This window comes from Uranotaenia lowii, chromosome 3, assembly GCF_029784155.1.
Source record: "Uranotaenia lowii strain MFRU-FL chromosome 3, ASM2978415v1, whole genome shotgun sequence".
Taxonomy (NCBI): Eukaryota; Metazoa; Arthropoda; class Insecta; order Diptera; family Culicidae; genus Uranotaenia; species Uranotaenia lowii.
This window is the reverse complement of record NC_073693.1, coordinates 9,939,773-9,964,015: the sequence shown is the minus strand read 5'-3', so window position 1 is coordinate 9,964,015 and position 24,243 is coordinate 9,939,773. Positions and strand designations below refer to the sequence as shown.

Genomic DNA, 24,243 nt, shown 5'->3' with positions numbered 1-24,243 from the left:
ATGCAAACCGAGTCGCATCATTCAGAATCATCGGTTTAGCAAACATCGCATATCGGAGATGAGGGAGATACAAACTGATCCATTCTGAATGTAGCTCACTCAGTATCTGCCTGAATTATATGAAATTCAAAATTATTTTTTGCAGGACGAAAAAAAATCAAACAGTTGTGCGGGACACCATAAATTTTCGGTAGTTTTAACGTTACGGACGACAGTTTAATAAGAGAACTTGTAAAAATTGAAAGTGAACATCTTTTCCTCACAAACACAACTACAATTTGATTTTGATCATACTGATGTTAAAAAACGTTATAACAACAAATAAATTTATTAATTTGCTATATATCAAATCAAACAAAATACGCTAATGATCGGCTTCATGTATCACTCACTCATTGCCTGATCCATTCACTCCTGATCCTAGCCCAACATGATTCACCGTATGCATTGCGCATTGGTGAGATTCCAATTTGATGATGGTGCTGCACTGTTTTGACAGCAAGCATCGTGCGAGGTGATCTGTATTTTAGCGATGAATTGAACGATCGATGATCGGGTAGGTCCAGTAGCAATCAATAACGAAACCCGACCGCTGTACGTTCAGGTGCGAAGTGCAATCAGAAACATTCATTGAAAATGAGTGATATTCGGAACACTGATTCAGATGAGATCAGATAAAGTTCAAATTATGATTTGATTGTTGTAAAATTTACACCTAATTCTGATAAAAATTTAGAGATGTATAAAACTTAGATCAGTTTCAAACGTTGTTTAGATCTATTTTATGTACATTTGATGTTATCAGATCGAATGAAACCAAATCAAATCTAGATCATATTCAGAAAAGAGTAGACCAAATTTCGATATTTTTCAAATCGGATTCAGATTGTTTTCAAAAATTGCTGATTTTTTGCCGAACAGTAAAAAACGATCCATCGAATTCCAGTCTTCCTCCCCCAGAATAAGAACTCATTTGATACAATTTTCTCCAGTGGTTTATGAGATATAGAAAGACGAATTTTTGGTTTTTTCCGGCTTAGATTTTTTTCGCGGTCCGTAACATGTTAAGATCTGTTTTATGTACAATTTATATCTATCCAATCAAGTCAAATAATATCATCAGATTTAGAAATCTAGATCATATTTAGAGTAAAAATTAGATCAGAATTCGATCTTTTTCCAGTCGGACTCAGATTTTTTCAGCTTACAAACAACTCTTGATCCAGTGCTCGGCACGGCAACCTTTTGAGTCGGAAGAATCAAAATTTTTAAAATTATCAAAATTTCAGAGTTTGAAAGTGCCACCATTGTTTTTGTTTTGAATTTAAAAAAAAAATGATTGATCAATTAACATTGGTTTTGCGAAATTAGCTTTAAAACCATTAGAATTTTCTTCTAACTTTTGGATATTTCTTTTAAATCTGTTTCTGATACCATTAAGAACATAATTTCTCTTCTGGACCGTCAACTCTTCTAACATGGTTTGATTTTATATCAATTTTTATGCGTTGGCAAGTTTCGAGTTAAAAATACATTAAAATCCATATCAAGTTGAAATGAATACTTTTCGACAGTTCATTTCTCGGCCATTTACGCTATTCCGGGAATCCGGGAATCTGGCGATCTTTTTCCCGGGAATTCTCGGGATCCCGGGAAAATTGAAAATGAAGATTTTAACACTCTACTGCATACGGAACCCTATCTTTATGATATTTTTAATTTTTTAAGAAGCAGTATGGAAAAAAATTTCAATTTTTTTTATGTCTCAAAAACTGAATTAGCAATTATAAAACCCAAGACCAAAAACACATTAATTTTAACCGACAAACTGCTGCAAAAATTTGAAACAATTGAAAAAAATGACTACCACTATTGATAGAAGTTAGTTATTTAGACTTCAGGTTATTCATCAAATCTTTTAAATTTTTTGATAACTTTCCTTTTGATTCTAAATCTGTTATTTCTTTGCCGATGATTTTGCTACTGTTAACAGTTTGCGAAACGAAAGTACTAAATGATAAGTACAGCAACATATAATATTCAGATTCTTTTTGTAGCGTTTCATTATTGGAATTGTATAATTTAATAGATTTTTCGTCATTTTACACTTTTACACTAAAAAACTTTTTTTTCAAATTCAATGTATCAATCAGTTTTAGAAAGCAAAATGTTCAAATCTAGGCCATACATGAAGGTAGAACTAATATTTTCCTAGTTCAATCTGATCCATTTTTCAATTTCAGAACGTGTAAATTTTAATAAATTTAGCAGTTTTCATTGGCTTTCGGAATTCCCGGGATTTATTTCAGTGTTTTTATTCCCGGGTATTCCCGGTCAGGAAATCCCGGGTTGGACACTTTAAAAACTTTGCAGGATGTTAAAGGGAACGATTTGAACATAACAACATAAGCAGAATATTTTCAATTTCTTCGGCAAACAAAATCTTCTAAAATAACAAAATAAAGGGAAATAAATATTCTTAAAATTATCAAGATTTTTATGACATTCCCCAGATTTAGCTTATCCTCTCCAAAATCCAGAAGTATGAGATAATATTCAACTGATATTTATCAAACTGAAAAATTTAATCTTTAAAAATTATGTTCCTGACAACTGGTAGAATTTTCAAAATTCATGACATCAAAAGGACGTGTCTTTATAATTCAATGTATCTGAAAAATTCAAGAATCTCATTTTATGTCACATGTGATTCTTCAGTATTGTGCCTCCAGTTGAATGAAGAATGAAACATTTTAGATTATTCATAAATGCTTGCAAAAGCTTAGAGTACTGGAAAAAAGTTTGTGGATTGACAAGTGTAAATATGTAATAATGTGATTTTGTAGCCTTAATTAAAAATTCGTGACAAACAATAAAGAAACAGTTTTTACTGTTTTCGTGATAAATAATATAGAAGCAAAATCAGTTCAAGGATAGTTATAAAGTTTCGGAACAAAAATTAATCCAAATAAATCAACGGTGACTACAAGGTTGCCGAAAAATTTTGTGATGTTTTTCAGTGACGCTATTTCATTGAAAATTCATGAAAAATTGTGTTTTTTACATTTTCATTGAGCAAATTCAAATATTTTTACTAATCTTAACATATTTTTCCAATCTGAACTTAAAAACTGGAAATTTATATTAGCATGAAAAATTAAAATTTGGAAACACGCACAAAATTTAAAAAAATCTGTGAAATCTGTGAATATTCCCAAAAATTTGTGTTCTGTGACATAGATTCTGTGATGATAATTTGTTCAAAATTCTATGAAATCACAGATTTTTCAGTGAATTCGGCAACCTTGTTACTTACTCTTAATAAAAAGTTTTAAAAAAATTTCCTTTACTGAAACTTCGTCCAAAATGTGTGTGCTTTTGGAAAATATTGGCTGTAGGCACCACACTTGAAAATCTTATGTGTGTTCAGAGACTCAAAGGTTTATTTTTTTTAAATACATACAACTTTATTATGAAAAAAAAAACTGCACCGGGGTGTAAAGGTCAATTTAGTTATTGATTACAAGTGTTAAGCCTGTGAATAAGTTTTCAAATAGACCTTCAGAATTGATATTTTCATTCATTCTCAATGCTGATTTAGGGTGCTTAATCGGTATAGCGCACGGCACCCTTCCAAATAAACGAATTTCAAATCAAATCAAATCAATGCTGATTCGACGTTGAAATGCTGTCAAACTTTAATTTGTAACTGTCAATTCTCAGTTTAGGAATTTTGTATTTGATTTTCATATTCTATTCACTTATTAACTCGTTATTTATTCAGTAAGCTTTACAGATTTTATTCTGTCCGTATTCATCCCGGGCAAATCCGGACATTGCTCTAAAAGGGGAAGTTTCATACAATGAGGTGGCAAAAAGTATTATTTGGTGCTTTGGAATCTTTTATAAATTTTGTATGAAAACTACTATTTTAACTAATTTTAGATAAATTCATACAAAAATTGTTTAAAAACTACTTATAAAACAGGATGATTGGTGTTATTTCGACCCTAATTTTTATTTCTTTTGATAGCCGTTTATTGAGCTAATTGATTTTCAAATGATAAATATTTTCAAAACATTCCATGAAACTTAAGAGAAAAATGTGTGAAATGATTGATTAAGAAAATCAAGAAAATCTAGAAAATCGAGAAAATTATGAAAATCAAAAAAATTAAAAAATTCTAGAAAATCTATTTATTAAGAAAAAAAACAAGGAAAATCAAGAAAATCAAGAAAGTTATGAAAAACAAGAAAATCAATTTTCAAAAAATCGCCAGGCTACAGATGATCACATGATTTCTTAATCCGTTAGTGAGATCATAATTTTATCATTTCAAGCAAAGATAAAGTTCGATGATGGGTATGCTCACCAGACATTTTAATCACGATTGAATTCGGGGCGTTAATTTTAAAGACAAATGGCTTGTTCCATTTGCAAGTGAATTTTTTCAAATTATAAGACTGGGAAAACGATTTCAGATGTCTCCGACAAAAAATGTGAGTTCTCGATAAAAACAATGACAGTAATTCTGTGATTCGACTCGAAAAATTTGTGACAGTAATCTGTGATACTATTTTCAGTAAATAAATTGAGTCTCTCTTCTTAAAATAAGATCGCCAGTTTTCAAACCATGACAAGTGCTGTTTGAGAAAACTTCAAGTTGTAATGTTTCATGTCTGCGACTTAGACATATGACGAAACATTTTTCAACATGATTTTGTTAAAAAACGTCTTCGAAGGGCGAGGATGGTGAAAATAAAAGCTGTTTGTAAATGGTTATTGAAAAATCTTCTTCACCGTTTGTTTTTTTTTTCTATAGCTTATTTTTTTAGCTCCAAAAATACACCATCTAATGCTGATCGGGAGCTGGAAATTCTCTCAGGGTGGATATAAATAAATTATTAAAAAAAAAAACGGTTTTTTTTAAAAAAGATTTTTTAAATTCAAATGGGATTTTTTTCTATAAATTGCATTTTGAGGGAAATATTTTAGTATCCAAAGGTTCTTCCATCAAATGATAAATCTAAGCTGTGTATAACATTAACCAAAGACAGCCAAAAATCAAGCTACATTCACATCGATTCCACTTTGTATCTAACGCCACGAAACAAAAAGACACGCCTCGTTCTGATAAGCGAGTTGACTATTGTCTTGGAAAATTTTATCAAATTCTTTCGTAAGCTTACTCCTTTATAAGCTTTAAAAACAGAGTTCAAATTTCAGATATTAAAATACAGAAATACAAGTTTAAAGATCAAGTTTCAGTAAAAAATACGAAATCAACTTTGTATTGCAACTCGGAACTTCAGCTGCAGCTCTCATTTCAAAATTGCTTCTGCATTATGTTGAGGTTTGATTCAAAATAATGCCTACAAAACTCTAAATTTAAATAAATTTTAAGAAATAACTGTTATTTCTTGAAATTTATTTATTAACATTTAGTTTTGTAAGGTGTAGCAAAGCACACCGGGTCAGCTTGTATTGTATAAAATTTTAATTATGTATATTTTAAGTGGGTTCCTATTTGCTTTGTATCGTACAACGAGTAACGATTTCTTTGAAATAAAAGAAATTGTCCGAGTTATGTTATGATTTTTTTTAACATCGAAAAAAGCAACGATTCATCTTAGTCACACGTCACAGTACACGTACACTTGCAAAGTTCACTTTTGCCCAAGTCAACACTTGATTAGTGTTTTTATTTTCTATTTTTTGTTTGTTTTTTTTTCCTTCTTCAATATGTGTGTGTGAATGGTTACAAAATTAAACTTAGAAAGACCCTAGATTGATAACTTAATCAAAAATCAACCGAACGATGTAATTTGTCCCCCCTTCCCTTATTTTTAGTTTTTCCTTTTCAAAGTTTTGAATTGCATTTTTGAGAGTGAACCATTTATAAGCATTTGAGCCACCAACCGTCAAAAGTTTCTGTGCTAGTTTTGTTTTTTTTTTCGTTGAAACTTTTTATGTTGTCAATAGAAGTTAAGAGACTGATTCAGAGATTGTGTTTTTTCTCGTTTTTCTCTCTTTTTATTTGTTAGTTTTCATCTTTTCATCTCTCTCTGCTCAAGTTTCAAAGCATCATGCCCACTTTTAACAGAAAGTTGTTGGATTAGTTTACATCCAGTGAATGTTTTTGGTGTTTCCTGAATTTTGTTTTTTTTTTCATGTTTTAATTTTCTTTTTCAATCAATATTTTCTTCACACCCCACTTTCATTTTCAGTTACACAAACACACTTACACCGCCATGCAATCACAGAAAAATTTCTAGAGAATATAAAAACGCATCCCCCCTTACTCTCTCTTTGCCTTATTTGTTCGTTGTTGTTGTTGGCTTGCCACCAAAATAAATTTGAACTTTCTGATAATCGAAATGAGCTCCCGAATTCCCGAAAATAGCAAATATTCACTGTTTTATTGAATCCCCATTTTTTGATTGCATTGCCGTTTTCTGTTTGATACATCCCGCCAATTAGTTTTTTCTCTGCAGCAATTGTTTAGTATTTGTTTTTTTTTTGTCTTCCTTTCATTGTTTGTTATTTTTTAGTTTTCAGTTATATTTTTCCCACTTTCAATTTTTGTTTTCTTTTTTGAAAAATCATTTTAAGGCTGATGCAAATTAATTTGTTTACACGTTTTTGAATATCCTTCCACCATCAGCAAACAACTGAAACCTGATCTACATCTTTTTTACATCTACTCAAGGTTTGATAATGTTTGTTTAAACCACACAACTATTTTTTTTGTTCTGTTCTACCTACTCTACCCCTCTATCTTTAATCATTTGAATTTTAACAAAAAAAATATCCAAAAGCCCTATTACAGAGCCAGATGAATGGTTTTAATTTTCCTTTACAAAGTTTTTCTTTCTTTTGGAAATGAAGTTCGTAACTTTATTTAGAGCAAGTTTGGATCGTTCCTTTAAACTCTCATATAATAAGTAAACGTAAACAAAGCAGATATTTCAAGTATAAAAACTAAAATCTAAAAGTATTTAAATGTGTTTGTCAGATCCTTAGGCCTGATTCAAAACGAACCAAAACGATCGCAATAATATAAACTATATGAGAAAACAAAAAGTATAATATTTTTTGTTGCACGTTGTTTTTGAGCGGACCGCTGTTTTTTAATGCATGTTTCTTGTTCTGTCCTTTTTGCATGTAGGGATTCGGTTTTGTAACATTCGCTAATAGTAGCGATGCGGAGCGAGCACGCGAACGTCTTCACGGCACTGTGGTTGAGGGACGCAAGATTGAGGTGTGCATGAACAGATTTTTTATTATTCTCTTGAACCCTTCCCCCCGTTCCTTCGATTCCTGAATTTTGATCCCCACATGTTTATCCCCCCTGATGACATCTCCCAAAGTCCGCATTAAAAAAAAACCAGCGTTATGAAGTAATTTTTGAAGTTTTATTCAAACTTATGCAGTCTTCAAAATATTTTTCGGATTCATTCAACGTTTCGTTAATGGAAAACGCCATCTTCAAGGAGTGAAATGGTCGATGTTTCAACCTTCATGCAACTCCCTGAAGATGACGCTTCACGGCAGCGGAACGTCGGTAGAATATTTCTACTTCAAAAATTACTTCGCAAATGTTCTGAGTCTTTTCCATAAAACCTCCCCAACTTTCCCCCAAACACCCAAACCCTAAACCGAAAAATAAAAGTAATACTAATTATTTTGCCGAAGACGTTGCTTAAATGTGTTACCTTGTTACAACTTTTTCACCAATCTTAATCAGGTTATGCGAATTTTAACGTATTGTCGGTACCGATCTCATCCGAAAAAGTTTGCCAGAAACCAAGTAGAAATGCATCAAGTACCTACTAAGTTTGAGCTCTTACTCGATTCTTCGATGGTTCATCCTCTGCATTTTGGCGATGTGCATATCAGTAGAAATAGAAATAGCGTTTAGCCAACATAATTTTGTCTGTTGTTTCAGGTGCGAAGGTTACTAAACAAAAAAAAAAAAAAAACAAAACATCCAACCAACATTGATTGTGGAAACTGGAAATAATTCGAATAATGCTTGACTTAAAACAACAACGCTTCACTAAAATATTGATAACACCGACGGTGAAGACGCAGTTAACCGTAAAAATGGAGTGATCATGAGGAAATTTATCGAATTAGGTTGAAATCATTTTCCAATTGAGATATAATTACAATGAAATTGAAAACAGTTTTCGATACGATTCGCATCAATGTTAGATAATATTCGGATAAGAATGAAGTAAAATTTGATCTTTGGAATTAAATTTATGACAGATTTGGATCATGGTTGAAAATTATTCAGAAAATATTATAATCGAATTCAACTTAGATTTTTACTACATTCAGATCATTTTCAAATGATCTAATAAAAAACTGTTGATCAGTGTTTTTTGGTCACATTCAAATCAAATTGAGATCATTTTCACATCAGATGTAAATTCAGATTCAAATAAGAGGTAAATATATTTTTGCTCATATTAAGATTTAATACAGATTAGATGAGGCTCAGATTTTGATAAAATCAGTTTTCGATTCGATTCAGATCAGTTCTAGATCTGATTCAGATCAAATTTAGATATGTTTTAAATTACATTAGTTATCGGAATTATGATCAGATTCAAAGCAGACTCTAATTAGATCTGAATCTGATCCAATTATAAAAAGTTAAGTTGTAGATCACATTCAGTTCAAGATCGATTAACATCAGGTCTAATTCAAATTAAACCTAATCAATTCAGATTAGTTTTAGATCAAATTAAGATTACTTTAGATAAATTTTTTTATCCTTTTTAGATCATATTCTCATCAGTTCAGATCAGAAATTTGTCAGATGTTGCTACATTAGATTGAATCAAAAGCACAAAAAATAAGATAATGATATGATAAGATAGAGATCAGTTTCAAATCCATTTAGGTTCATTTGAACAGATTTTGATTTGACTCAGTGCAATTTACAGAAATCACGATCCAAATTTAGTCCAGATCAGTTTTAAACTGAATTATATCATTTTTTGACATAACTGAGTTCGAATTGCGACAAATTATGAGCGTTTTCGGATAAAATTTATATCATTTTCAGATCTGATTATGTCCGAATAGATTTAGAATTGATTCAGAAAAATTCAAATCAAATTTAGAACTAATTCAGGTACACTTTAGGTCAGATTGAAATCCACTAGATATCAGATAATGATTGGATTCAAATTCGAAAGGATCGATTCAGATCCAATTTAGAGAACATTCAGATCTGATTTAGTTTCAGAAAAAGTGCTGATCAGATATACATCACATTCAAATGTAGTTTAAGTCACATTTAGAACTAGATTATATTATTAGATCGAAATCTGACTTAAACCAAATAAGAATGTGATCTAAATCGTATCAGCACTTGATCTGAATGTGATCTAAATCAGATATAAATATGCTCTAAATTGGATCTGGATTGATCCATTTGAACTTGAATCCAATCATCATCTGAATTGTAACAAATTTGAATCTGAATGACAAAAATGATAAAAAATGACAAAAATTACAAAAATTACAAAAATGACAAAAAAATTACAAAAAAATGAAAAAAAAAATAACAAAAAAATGACAAAAAAATGACAAAAAAATGACAAAAAATGCCAAAATAAATGACAAAAAATGACAAAAAAATGACAAAAAAATGATAAAAAATTGATAAAAATGACAAAAATGACAAAAATGATAAAAATGATAAAAATAACAAAAGTGACAAAAGTGACAAAAGTGACAAAAGTGACAAAAATGACAAAAATGACAAAAATGACAAAAATGACAAAAATGACAAAATGACAAAAATGACAAAATGACAAAAATTACAAAAATGACAAAAATAACAAAAATGCCAAAAATGTCAAAAATTACAAAAATGACAAAATAACCAAAATGACAAAAATGACAAAAATGACAAAAATGACGAAAATTACGAAAATTACGAAAATGACAAAAATGACATAAATGACAAAAATGACAAAAATGACAAAAATGACAAAAATGACAAAAATGACAAAAATGACAAAAATGACAAAAATGACAAAAATGACAAAAATGACAAAAATGACAAAAATGACAAAAATGACAAAAATGACAAAAATGACAAAAATGACAAAAATGACAAAAATGACAAAAATGACAAAAATGACAAAAATGACAAAAATGACAAAAATGACAAAAATGACAAAAATGACAAAAATGACAAAAATGACAAAAATGACAAAAATGACAAAAATGACAAAAATGACAAAAATGACAAAAATGACAAAAATGACAAAAATGACAAAAATGACAAAAAATGACAAAAATGACAAAAATGACAAAAATGACAAAAATGACAAAAATGACAAAAATGACAAAAATGACAAAAATGACAAAAATGACAAAAATGACAAAAATGACAAAAATGACAAAAATGACAAAAATGACAAAAATGACAAAAATGACAAAAATGACAAAAATGACAAAAATGACAAAAATGACAAAAATGACAAAAATGACAAAAATGACAAAAATGACAAAAATGACAAAAATGACAAAAATGACAAAAATGACAAAAATGACAAAAATGACAAAAATGACAAAAATTACAAAAATTACAAAAATTACAAAAATTACAAAAATTACAAAAATGACAAAAATGACAAAAATGACGAAAATGACAAAAATGACGAAAATGACAAAAATGACAAAAATGACAAAAATGACAAAAATGACAAAAATGACAAAAATGACAAAAATGACAAAAATGACAAAAATGACAAAAATGACAAAAATGACAAAATTGCCAAAAATGACAAAAATGACAAAAATGACAAAAATGACAAAAATGACAAAAATGACAAAAATGACAAAAATGACAAAAATGACAAAAATGACAAAAATGACAAAAATGACAAAAATGACAAAAATGACAAAAATGACAAAAATGACAAAAATGACAAAAATGACAAAAATGACAAAAATGACAAAAATGACAAAAATGACAAAAATGACAAAAATGACAAAAATGACAGAAATGACAGAAATGACAGAAATGACAGAAATGACAGAAATGACAGAAATGACAGAAATGACAGAAAAGACAGAAAAGACAGAAAAGACAAAAATGACTGAAATGAGGAAAATGACAAAAATTACAATAATTGCAAAAATTACAAAAATGACAAAAATTACAAAGATTACAAAAATGACAAAAATGATAAAAATGATAAAAATGACAAAAATGACAAAAATTACAAAAACGACGAAAATGACAAAACTGACAAAAATGACAAAAATGACAAAAATGACAAAAATGACAAAAATGACAAAAATGACAAAAATGAAAAAAATGACAAAAATGACAAAAATGACAAAAATGACAAAAATGACAAAAATGACAAAAATGACAAAAATGACAAAAATGACAAAAATGACAAAAATGACAAAAATGACAAAAATGACAAAAATGACAAAAATGACAAAAATGACAAAAATGACAAAAATGACAAAAATGACAGAAATGACAGAAATGACAGAAATGACAGAAATGACAGAAATGACAGAAAAGACAGAAAAGACAAAAATGACTGAAATGATAAAAATTACAATAATTGCAAAAATTACAAAAATGACAAAAATTACAAAGATTACAAAAATGACAAAAATGATAAAAATGACAAAAATGATAAAAATGACAAAAATGACAAAAATTACAAAAACGACGAAAGTGACAAAACTGACAAAAATGACAAAAATGACAAAAATGACAAAAATGACAAAAATGACAAAAATGACAAAAATGACAAAAATGACAAAAATGACAAAAATGACAAAAATGACAAAAATGGAAAAAATGACAAAAATGAAAAAAAATTACAAAAATTATATAAATTACAAAAACGACCAAAATGACAAAAATGACAAAAATTTCAAAAGACAAAAATTTGCACAAAATGACAAAAATAACAAAAAAAAAAAATAAAAAAACTAAAATGACAAAAATGACAAATGGACAAAATCAAATGTGAATATGATATAGATCTTGTCTGAAAATGATCATAATCTGTCGCAATTCGATCTCAGTTTAATCAAAAACTGATATGATGCAGACTAAAAACTGATCTAGAATAAATTTAGTCTGATTTGGATCTTGATTTAAGTTGTTCTGAGTCGATTCTAAATCTGTTCAAATGAACCTTAAAGAATTTGAAATTGATCGGAAACTTATCCTAACCTTACTTTAATGTGATTTAAATTCAGATCAAATTCAGATGATGTGCAGATCATTTTCAGATTATATTCATCTCCAAAATTTGTATTGAAGCAAGAATCGGAAAGGCAAAATAATTAGTATTCTCATTCTTCTCCTCAAGAAGTACCTTAGTTTCCAACTTTTTCCACAAGAAAAATTTCCCGTAATGTAGTGTTTTTCCAAATCACCATCCAATGTGAAAAGTACATAAATTTTATAGAAAAAAAACCGAAAAATCATGCAGTTTTGCCAGTTTTTCAAATGAAAATGCATTTAAGCGTGGTTATCAAAATCGGACAATGATCCCTGCCTTAAGAGGTTGTTTAAATTTTTGTTAAAATCATTAAAAAAAAATTTGTTTCGAATTGCTTCGTGTACGGAATTATTAAAAGGTGAAAAGCGAAGCGATATATTGATAGAAAGATTTAGGGAAGGGTTATGAAAAGAAAAAGACTTGTTGGAGGGGAAAAAGGAACTTAGATGATGTTTGAATGAGAAAAGAAAGATAATTTTAGCCGTTGGAAACAAGATGAAAGGTCTACCGACAATAGATAAATCAGGAAAAAGGAAATAGAGTAATTAGCATAAAAAAGGAAGAATTGAAAGAAGTCGAGAAAATTGGAGGCATAGTTATGGATAAGAGTTGAATGTTATAGTATAGGGATTTATAGACTAAGGTTGTCAGATTTTTTTCAGCAGGTTGCTAGAATACACACACAGCACAATCTGACAAAATCCGGACATTTGATTTAAAAATTGACGACCAAAAATCGGGGTAATATCCGGGAAAATTTTGTCACAACCCAAAACCCACAAAAATTAAGATAAAAAATTTCCATCTAAATTTATAGATAGGTTTAAATCGTATAATCTTTCATGATTTTTTTTCATAAAGCTTGCTCCAAAAATTTCGTTGTGCAGACATAAATAAAAAAATTTCACTTCTCAATTCGTATTTTGTTATATGATTTACCAAATGAAGTTAATAAAACCGAGAAAAATCCGGGCGTTTTTCAATAATATCCGGACTACCAGGCAGAGCTGGACTGTTCCCAAATTTTGTATTAAATATCCGGGCAAAACCTAATAAAAACGAACAATCTGGCAACCTTGATAAAAAAAATGAATAGAGAGATATCAACAGAGTAGAGAGTTAAAGATAAGATACAAAAATGTAGATAGAGTAGTAAGGTATAGGTAAAGTGAAGAGTTATAGTAGAAAGTTCTAGATTGAGAAGAGAATTATAGATAGAGTAGAGAGAATCCGATAGAGTAAAGAGATATAGATAGAAAAAAGAGATAGAGAAAGAAAAGAGCAGGTAAATAGAATAGATAAATTGGAGAAAGAAAAAAAATGTTAGCCGCGTTGCCAGATCTACGGATTTCAAGCACTTCTACGGATCTACGAATCGATGCTCAAATCTACAGATTTCCAACATTTCCTAGGGATTTTCTACGCATTATCGAAAAAATTATGGGGATTCAGCGGATAAACGAAAAATTTACCTGACGACTTAAAAAAAGGTCTCGAGTTTTTTTTTTTCGTCAAACCTACGGATTTGAGCGGTCTGGCAACGCTTATCGTTAAAAAAATGACTAAAATGACAAAAAAGACAAAGATTTAAAAAAAATTACAAAAATGACAAAAATTACAAAAGTGATATAAAGAGTGAGTGAGTCTGTGAAAATAATTCTAAACTAAAGAAAAGATAAGCTCATAGGCAAGAAAAGGATCGAAACAGAAAGTGTAGTAGAAAGTTAGTACAAGCTAACAAAAGTTAGGAAATCAGATGCGTTTCACGTAATGGTAAAGCTGTGAAATTTAAATATAAAAAAACCCAACGAATTATTTTCTGCCGTAATGTTTACATTACCCTTGACTACTTCGTGTGCTGCAAGAGTTGCTTATCGAGAATGATATTCAGTATTGTGGGTTCGCAATTTTATTCATATTCTAAGTTTTTTTCTCCTTTTTTGGATTAACTATCTCTTTTCTGCTCGATAAGGTTTGTGCATCAGAGTTGTGTTCCAGACCACAGTTCAGTAGCTTCGTATTAACCCAGGAAACGACCGGCCAGTAGTGATTGTTATTCCATTACTATCGATTATGTGTCTGTTTAAATTTGAAATCCGGAATCTAATTTTTTTTTAATTGTTTGAATGCCAAACAGCAAGCAGCAAATAGTATGACTTTTCCTTCTGAGAAACTTGTTCCGAATACGATTACGTGTAGATTTAGATTGCATTTTTGACAACCACTAATGAAGGCAATTGAACCGTAGTAGAACTCATTCATCATAAAATTGTGCTATACTCTCTAACACCAGGATAAGTCAATGGTTCTTCACCTTCTTCAGGTACACACTAATCGTGGATCACCCAGTAAGCTCACAATTTAGAAATTTTGTTATTATTGTATTTTGATTGTGTTTTTAGTTTGTTTTTTTTTAATTTCTTTATATTTTTTTCACATTTTTTAGTTTAAATTGAACCAATTGCTAGTTACTGAAAAGAATGAGCTGAAAACCGTTTAAAAAAAACCATGCTTCCAAATTTATATTTAAGTGTGTAACATATGGCATGGTAGACTTTTGAGCTATTGAAGTTTATTTTTTCTCATTTCGATTTAATGAATATAAGTTTTATTTTTTTCTCGAAAAATTCCTTCACACAGATAGTGCTCCTAACGCAGTTTTCTAAATAAACCAAACGATCAATTGAGATGCAGGGTTCGATAATTGACTTAGGCAAAGTTTCCAAACACCAGACAGTTAGACATAACTAAAGTTTCTTAAAACAAATTGTATTTTTTTTTCGTCATACACTTAATCTATTAGAACTCACGATGCAGATACGGATGATTGTTGTTTAGGTTTTCGTACATCGCCTTGAGACTGCCGAATGATCCTTAAGTCGGGTAATCTGGATGGGACAAACTCCGCAGACATTACAGACTGCAGCAATTTGAGAAAACCATACCCAGAGGTAAGATAATCAGGCTGGTCCGGAATGGGAAGATGAGATGTCTCGTTCTTTTTGTCTGGAATTTTATGCAGGGTACTAAGAGATGAGCAAGGAGGGTATCTCGCCATAAAGTTTGCTGTGTAAGTTATTCTTTATGGGTTTAGGGATGCTCCAGCTAGTGATAAAGTCTAGACGAGCAAGTGGAGCAATAACTCTTTTAGAATTCAAGAACACTCAACGTGAGTAGTTTGAGATGTTCTCTTTTAATGCTTGTACAAGACAAGAGCTGTTGTATAATTTTTGATTTTATCGCACAAATTTCTTTCCACAAAATTCCACCAAAGAACAGCAGCTTAAACACTGTTCAATTGAAGAGCAAGCAACATTAAAACCGACCTCAAATATCACCTTTCTTTTTTATTGGTGCTTCAATATTTGCTCAATGCTTATATGCCGTCATCCGGAATTTAATAAGGTGCAGATGATTTCTTGACAACCTGCTGCTACTTCCGGTCACATTCCGGTCTATGCGTGGACACATTCTCACTGTGTGGAAACAACTGGCTGGCACAAATTCCTCTTCCTCGAAAAGACAAGACTGGGCTGGGGGAAAAAACCAAAATAAAAGTGAACGATTTAGGAATGTTGACACGAACAAATCTCATCAACGTTGTCGTTGTCATCCTTAACGTCGTTCACTGGAGTATAAGTAAAGAATAAAAAAATGGCACTGAGTACCACCATTTGTTGGAATTTCTGGCTCGACACCATCATCGTCGTCCGGACGACGAAGATCAATTTCGTCTGAACCTTTGCCCGGGTGCTTCCGGGAAAAAGTCAAGATTGATAGCAAATAGTACACTAACCGGAAGTTTCGTTGGACCGTGACAATGCTGTTGCAGCAGCAGGTGCAGTATATTTGCTCTCTGGCTTTCACTCGAACGGAACGGAACGGAAGTACACTTTTCCTCCAGTGAATGGTGTGATTTTCCTCACACTCGCTTTTTTTTATTCTAGTGAGAAATGACGGAATCTTTACCTGCATATTTATTCAAGTGTAGCAGTTCCTAATACTGAACTCGTGATTTTCGACACCTGAATCTTGTCGCTTTGACTCTGAATCATCAATTCATGAATCTTGATATTCAACTCTTTGCTTCTGTCTTTTGATTCTTGTCTGTCGACATTCGATTGTCGACTCTTCATTCTCGACTTAAAACTCTCGACTTTCGACTCTTGAATTTCGACTTTCCATTCTTGACTTTCGTTTCTGATTTTGAACTTTTGATTTTTTTCAAACTTCAACTCTCAACACTCCATTCTCGATTTCCGTCACTCGGTTCTCAACTTTTAACTTTCGAATCTCCATTCTAGATTTTCGTGTCCCGACTTTCAGCTCTTGATTCTCGACTCTTAAAGCTGAACTTTCGATTCTCTATCGTTGATCGACTCTCGACTGTCTTCGGCTTTCGATCTTCGACTTTTGACTTTCGACTCTCCACCTTCAACTCTAGACTCGCGACACTTGACCCTCGACTCGATTTTTGACTCTCGGCTCCCGTCTCTATACTGGACTGTCGACTCTCCTTTTTCTAATACCGACTTTCTATTTTTTACTCGATTCAAGAGAATTGATTTCGATTTTCTACTCTTGATTTTCAACTCTCGATTCTCGTCCCTCGAGTTTCCACGCACGACTTTCAAATTTCGACGCTCGAGTCTCAACTTTCGGCTCTCGATTCTCGACTCTCAAAGCCCGACTTTCGATTGCCTAATTGCGCTTCTCGACTCTCGACTGCCGACTTCGGCTCTTGACTTTCGACTCTCCACCTTCAACTCTACACTCTCGACACTTGACCCTCGACTCGATTTTTGATTCTCGACTCTCGTTTTGTGGATTCTTGATACTCGACTGTCGACTCTTCATTTTCTAGTACCGACTCTCGATTTTTTACTCGATTGTCGAGTTTCGATTTTCTACTCTTGATTTTCGATTCTCGTCTCTCGAGTATCCACGCACGACTTTCAAATTTCGACACTCGAGTCTCAACTTTCGGTTCAAAGCTCGACTTTCGATTTCTAAATCGCGCTTCTCGACTCTCGATTGTCGACTTTGGCTTTCGATCTTCGATTTTTGCATTTCGACTCTAGACTCTCGACACTTGACCCTCGACTCGATGTTTGATTCTCGACTATCGTTTTTTTTTACTCTCGATACTCGACAGTCCACTCCATTTTCTTATTCCGAATTTCGTCTTTTTACTCGATTCTCGAGTATCAACTTCGATTTTCGACTCTCGATTCTCGTCTCTCGAGTTTCCACGCACGACTATCGAGTCTCAATTTTCGACTATCGATTTTCGGTTCCCAACTCTTTGCTTCTGACTCTCGTCTGTCGACATTTAATTGTCGACTTCCGGTTATCATCTATCAACTTTCCATTTTTGACTTCGAACTCTCGACTTTCGACTCTTGAACACTTCATTCTCGATTTTCGTCTCTAATCTCTCGACTTTAACATTCGAATCTCCATTCTAGATTCTCGAGTCCCGACTTTCGGCTCTCGATTCTCGACTCTCAAAACTTTACTTTCGATTCTCTCTCGTTGATCGACTCTCGACTGTCGACTTCGGCTTTCGATCTCCGACTTTTGACTTTCGACTCTCCACCTTCAACTCTAGACTCGCGACACTTGACCCTCGACTCGATTTTTGATTCTCGGCTCTCGTTTTGTCGACTCTCGATACTCGACCGTCTACTCTCCATTTTTTTAAATCGACGTTCGACTCTTTATTCGATTCTCGAGTATTGACTTCGATTTTCTACTCTTGATTTTCGACTTTCGTCTCTCGAGTTTCCACGCCACGACTTTCAAATTTTGACGCTCGAGTCTCAACTTTTGGCTCTCGATTCTCGACTTTCAATTCTCTAATCGCGCTTCTCGACTCTCGACTGTCGGCTTTGGCTTTCGATCTTCGCCTCTTGACTTTCGACTCTCCACCTTCAACTCTAGTTTCTCGACACTTGACCCTCTACACGATTTTTGATTCTCGACTCTCGTTTTGTTAACTCTCGATACTCGACTCTCGACTCTCCATTTTCTAATACCGACTTTCGACTTTTTACTCGATTCTCGTCTCTCGAGTTTCCAGGCACGATTTTCAAATTTCGACGCTCGAGTCTCAACTTTCGGTTTTCGATTCTCGACTCTCAAAGCTCGACTTCCGATTCCCTAATCGCGCTTCTCGTTTCTCGACTGTCGACTTCGGCTTTCGATCTTCGATTCTTGACTTTCGACTCTCAGCCTTCAACTCTAGTCTCTCGAAACTTGACCCTCGACTCGATTTTTTGATTCTCCTTTCTCGTTTTGTCGACTCACGATACTCGACTGTCGATTCTTCATTTTCTAATACCAACTTTCGACTTTTTTTTTCGAGTATCGCCTTCGATTTTCAACTCTTGATTTTCAACTCTCGATTCTCGTCTCACGAGTTTCCACGCACGACTTTCAAATTTCGACACTCGAGTCTCAACTTTTGGCCCTCGATTCTAGACTCTCAAAGCTCGACTTTCGATTTTCTAATCACGCTTCTCGACTCTCGACACATGACCCTCGACTCGATTTTTGATTCTCTACTATCGTTTTGTCGACTCTCGTTTTGTCGACTCTCGATATTCGACTGTCGATTCTCCATTTTCTAATGCAGACTTTCGACATTTTAATAGATTTTTGAGTATCGACTTCGATTTTCTACTCTTAATTTACAACTCTCGATTCTCGTCTTTCGAGTTTCCATGCACGATTTTCTAATTTCGACTATCGGGTCTCAACATTCGATTCTCGATTTTTGGTTCTAAATTCTTGGCCCTCAACTCTCGACATTCGACTCATGCCTTTTGACTCTCGATTCTCGTCTCTCGACTCTCGATTTTCGGCTTTTGACTTTTGATTCTCGATTCTCGGATCTTGACTTTCGTATCTCGATTCTCGTTATTCGACTATCGATTTTCGACAATTTGTAAAATTCAAAAAAAATAAAATAAAATTTGAACAGTTTGAACATTAAATAATTTCTACAATTTAAACATTTTTGAACAATTTTAATTTTTGAAAAATTTGTAAAATTTATCAAAATTTTCAAAAGTCAAAGCAGAAAAAATTGTCAAATTTTGTAAATAATTTATTTCCGGAAAATAAGTCCAATTATCTTTTAACGAACGACTTTCTACTCTCGACTTTCCACATTGAACTCTAGACTCTCGACACTTGACTTTCGGCTCGATTTTTAATTCTCGACTCTCGTTTTGTCGACTCTCAATTTTCTAAAACCGAGTTTCGTCTTTTTACTCGATTCTCGAGTATTGCGACTCTTGATTTTCGGTTCCCAACTCATGATCCTCGACTCTAGACATTCAAGTTCTTGTCTCTCGTCTTTCGATTTTCGGCTTTTGACTTTTGATTTTCGACTTTCGTATCTCGACTCTCGATATTTGACAGTCGATTTTCGACAATTTTGACAATTTGTATAATTTAAAAAAAAAATCATAAAATTTGAGCAGTTTGACCATTCACCACTAATTACAATTTTGATTTTTGAAAAATTTGACAAATTTATCAAAATTTAAAAAAATTGAAACTGAAAAAATTTTGACTCGATTTTTGATTCTCGATTCTCGTTTTGTCGACTCTCGATACTTGAATATCGATTCTCCATTTTCTAATCCGACTTTTGATTTTTTACTCAATTTTCGAGTATTTCGACTCTCGATTTTCGATTTTCATCTTTTGACCCTCGATTCTAGACATTCAATTTCTGAATTTCGACTATCGATTTTCGTCTCTCGATTCTCAATTTTCGGTTTTGAATTTTGATTTTTGACTCTCGTATCTCGACTCTCGATATTTGACTTTCGATTTTTGACAATTTCGACAAATGTGAAATTACAAAAAAATAAATGAAATTTGAGCAGTTTGTTTATTTAACAATTTGAACACTTGAAAATTTTGACAATTTTTATTTAAAAAAAAATTGACAAAAAAAAAGGAATTTATAATTTTTTGAAAGGTTCAAACATAAAATTTTTAAAAAATTGTTAAATTTTGAAAATAATTGTTTAAATTATAGTTGTTAGATATTCAAAATAGAAAAAATTGTCAAATTCACAATTTAAAAAAGTTCAGCAACTTTGACTATTTCTTTAAATTTAACAATTTTTCAATTTAGAAATTTAACTCCATATTTTGAAAGTTTTGTTCATTTTAGCCAATATGGAATATCATAAATTTTGGCTTTTTTAATAATTTACCCAGTATCGATGAATCTTGAGTCGTGAGTCTTGAGTCTTAAGTTTTAAGTCTTGAGTTTTGAGTTTTGAGTCTTAAGTCTTGAGTCTTGAGTCTTGAGTCTTGAGTCTTGAGTCTTGAGTCTTGAGTCTTGAGTCTTGAGTCTTGAGTCTTGAGTCTTAAATCTTGAATCTTGAGTATTGAGTTTTGAGTCTAGAGTCTTAGGTCTTGAGTCTCGAGTCTTGAGTCTTGAATCTTGAATCTCGAGTCTCGAATCTTGAGTCTTGAGTCTTGAGATTTGAGTCTTGAGTCTTGATCCTTGAATCTTGAGTCTTCTGTCATGAGTCTTGAGTCTTGAGTCTTAAATTTTAAGTCTTTTGTCATGAGTCTTGAGTCTTGAGTTTGAGTCTTGAGCCTTGAGTCTTGAGTCTCGAGTCTCGAGTCTTGAGTCTTGAGGCTTGTGCCTTGAGTCTTGAGTCTCGAATTTCGAGTCTTGAGTCTTGAGTCTTGACTCTTGAGTCTTGAGTCTTGAGTTTTGAGCCTGGAGTGTTCAGTCTTGAGTCTTGAGTTTTGAGTCTTGAGTCTTGAATCTTGTGTCTTGAGTCTTAAGTCTTGAGTCTTGAGTCTTGAGTCTTGAGTCTTGAGTCTTGAGTCTTGAGTCTTGAGTCTTGAGTCTTGAGTCTTGAGTCTTGAGTCTTGAATTTGGAGTTTTGAGTCATGAGTCTTAAGTGTTGGGTCTTGGGTCTTGAGTCTTAAGTCTTGAGTCCTGGGTCTCGAGTCTTGAGTCTTAAGTTTTGAGTCCTGAGTCTTGAGTCTTGAGTCTTGAGATTTGACCTTGAGTCTTGAGTCTTGAATCTTGGGTCTCGAGTCTTGAATCTTAAGTTTTGAGTCCTAAGTCTTGAGTCCTGAGTCCTGAGTCTTGAGTCTTGAGTCTTGAGTCTTGAGTCTTGAGTCTTGAGTCTTGAGTCTTGAGTCTTGAGTCTTGAGTCTTGAGTCTTGAGTCTTAAGTCTTGAGTCTTGAGATTTGATCTTGAGTTTTGAGATTTGAGTCTTGAGTCTTGATCCTTGAATCTTGAGTCTTGAATTCTGGGTCTTAAGTTTTAGGTCTTGAGTCTAGAGTCTTGAATCTTGGGTCTTGAGTCTTAGGTCTTGAGTCTTGAGTATTGGGTCTTGAGTCTTGAGTCTTAAGTTTTGAGTCTTGGGTCTTGAGTCTTGGGTCTTCTGTTTTTAGTTTAAAATTTTAAGTCTGGAGTCTCGAATTTTGAATCTGGATACTTGAAACTTGAGTCTAGAGTTCGAAGTCTTAAATCTTACAGCTAAAAAGTTGTTTCTGGATTTATATCGCTTAGTTTCTTGAGGTCTTAAAAGATTTGTACGTCCATTTCTTTTTGTTTTCTTAAATTTGTTAAGGAACATATTTCAATTATTTTTGAAACAACAAAATCAGTCCAGAGTTCCCCCAAATTGAATCCAATTAAACTCCCAACCTGTCCGTCATTATTCCAGAGGGATTATTCGATTCGGTGCCGATGTTTTATTCATCGATCATTAAAAAACCAAAAAAAACCCAAACCAAACACCCACCACCAATTGTGGTTTGTCATCAGTATTCATTTGTGCATTCATTGCGGCCAGGTCAGGGCAGCTGCTAAACTTCACAGCCACCAATTTAAATTGGAAAACAGTTGCCGTTGCATTTTAAAAAATATTCAATTTTTTTTAATTTTTTTTAATTTTTTTTATTTGATCCAGAATTTGAAATTTATGAAAGTATTGCAATTTTCTACTGTAAGAAAATCGTCTTAAAATTCAGTTGCCCCTAATTGCTTGATAATTACGTGAATCTGATTCTCCCTCGATTCCGGAAAGAGATTCTTAACTTGAATAAAAATGTGGAAAAACACTAAATAAAGAGACTTAAAAAGCTCTGAAAATCCCCACGATTTGGTGGAATGAATGTAATGATGGAGCAAGTCCACGAGAATAAAAAAGGGAAAAAAACTGTCCAGGGAAAAGTTTTCCCCTAAACCACCCCGAACTGCATCAAAGCGGAAAATCGTTTAGCCCCTTTGATTTGAGCCGGCAAGCGAGAAAATGTTCACACAGATAGAATCAGACCGGAGTGAGAAGAAAAAAGAAAATCCCACTGCCAGTGGTGGTGTTTAAAGAAACGAAATCGCCGGGGAGAAAAGTTGCAAAACACCCCCCTCACGGTTTAATCCGGTGGAAATTTATCGGTTTGCAATAATTTTTAAGCTTCCGATGAATCTTTCGAAGGGATATCTTCTTCCAGTTGTTGGAACTTGTTTTTTTGCGGAATAGTTTCAAGCTTCAGGAAAACTTTTCTCGGTAAGCAGATCGATTCCAATCAGGGATTGAAAATCGTTTTCTTTAAAAGAAATTTTTGGCAAAACTTTTCTTGACCTTTTCCAAAGATAAACAAACTCTTAAAAATCTCAAAATATAAAACATTTGGATCATTGTATTTCATGCTAAAAATTTTAACTGGAAATGTCTGAAAGCGAAGTTAAATTTTGTTTAATGAACTGGAATGCATTCAATCGGATGCCTTTAAAAACACCGGATGCTCGAAAATCATCCCCCCGCGAACATTCGCGAAAGTTCATCAGTTTTTGCTTGGTCAATTTTCTGGTCTGTTTGTTTGCGTGTTTATTCAATTCGGGAAGTGGATGTGGATTTTTGCTGCTGCGGTCAGGCAATGTGATGCTTATGGCCTCTCAGAGCACTCCATTTTGAAGTTTGGATGTGTGTATTTGTTGGTGGTAAAATTTGTTTACCTCCACCTGTTTTTCCAGGATTTCGATGATGATCGACATCAATAAGTGGGGAACCGGGGAAAATCGTTTTTCATTTTCGGTTTACCCTCATAAAATAAACTAATGAGAGCGTTTATTTACCCATCGTTGGAATTTACTTTCGGGCTTGGGGCATCTCAAACATTTTTTTTAAACAACGACTTCATACGGTGCATTAAGCCTAGCGAAATGGGCCGTAAATTTTTATCATGAACCATAACTATTAGCAGTTTAGTGAATTTTTCCAGAGCTCCCAAAGCAGGTGGCCAACAACGTCGTCGTTGGAATCAAGATGATGAAGTTTTATTATTTTAAGTTGCTTCGCCATCTCCTTTCATCGGGGTTTTAGCTTCGGAACCAAATGGTTAGAAGTAATTAAGCGAACCCAGCAGATGAGGGATGAAAACTTTTGTCGGCGACTCTCTTGAAAGTAGCCCATAAAGTTAATCTCGTTACTGTTTTCCAACAGCTTTCTGGCCACTTTGCTCGCTACTCTAGATAGAATCAAAACCAGACACGTTCCGGACCAAATGCCTAATTAAGTTAGTCCTAAGAAATGTTTCTAGTGGTGGGGGGCCTTTTATCAAGTTGAATTAATTTTCGAAATGCTCGCTTGATTGATGGTCATCTTAATAAATCTAAAAAGAATAAGGAAGCCGATTTCTCGGTTTTCCGGAAGCATAATTTGCATGATTTAGATAAACTATTTCGGTTTTCTCCATTTCCCTTAAATTCCCTAGTAGTTTCCTTTCCAAAACAAACCCAAATCATCCCCCCTTACCCACCCCAAACCCAATGTTGCTATTTGAATGCATTTAATTGATTTCTGTTTTTCTTCAACCAACACCCAATATACAAACGCTTTGACAAAACAAATATTGTCAACAACCACACGCCAAACCAAATCAACCAACAACAAAAAAAA

The 24,243-nt window shown here is 32.9% G+C and overlaps 1 protein-coding gene across 14 annotated transcripts in view; it reads left to right on the top strand.

Moving 5' to 3' along the window:
- The window catches only part of LOC129757919 (sex determination protein fox-1-like), a 680,148-nt gene that overhangs the window by 562,866 nt on the left and 93,039 nt on the right, over positions 1-24,243 (top strand). For all 14 annotated transcript variants that reach the window (XM_055755313.1, XM_055755318.1, XM_055755316.1 and 11 more), the window contains one exon: positions 7,170-7,262. In XM_055755313.1, the coding sequence (XP_055611288.1) occupies positions 7,170-7,262 (93 nt within the window). The remainder of the gene's footprint in view (positions 1-7,169; positions 7,263-24,243) is intronic.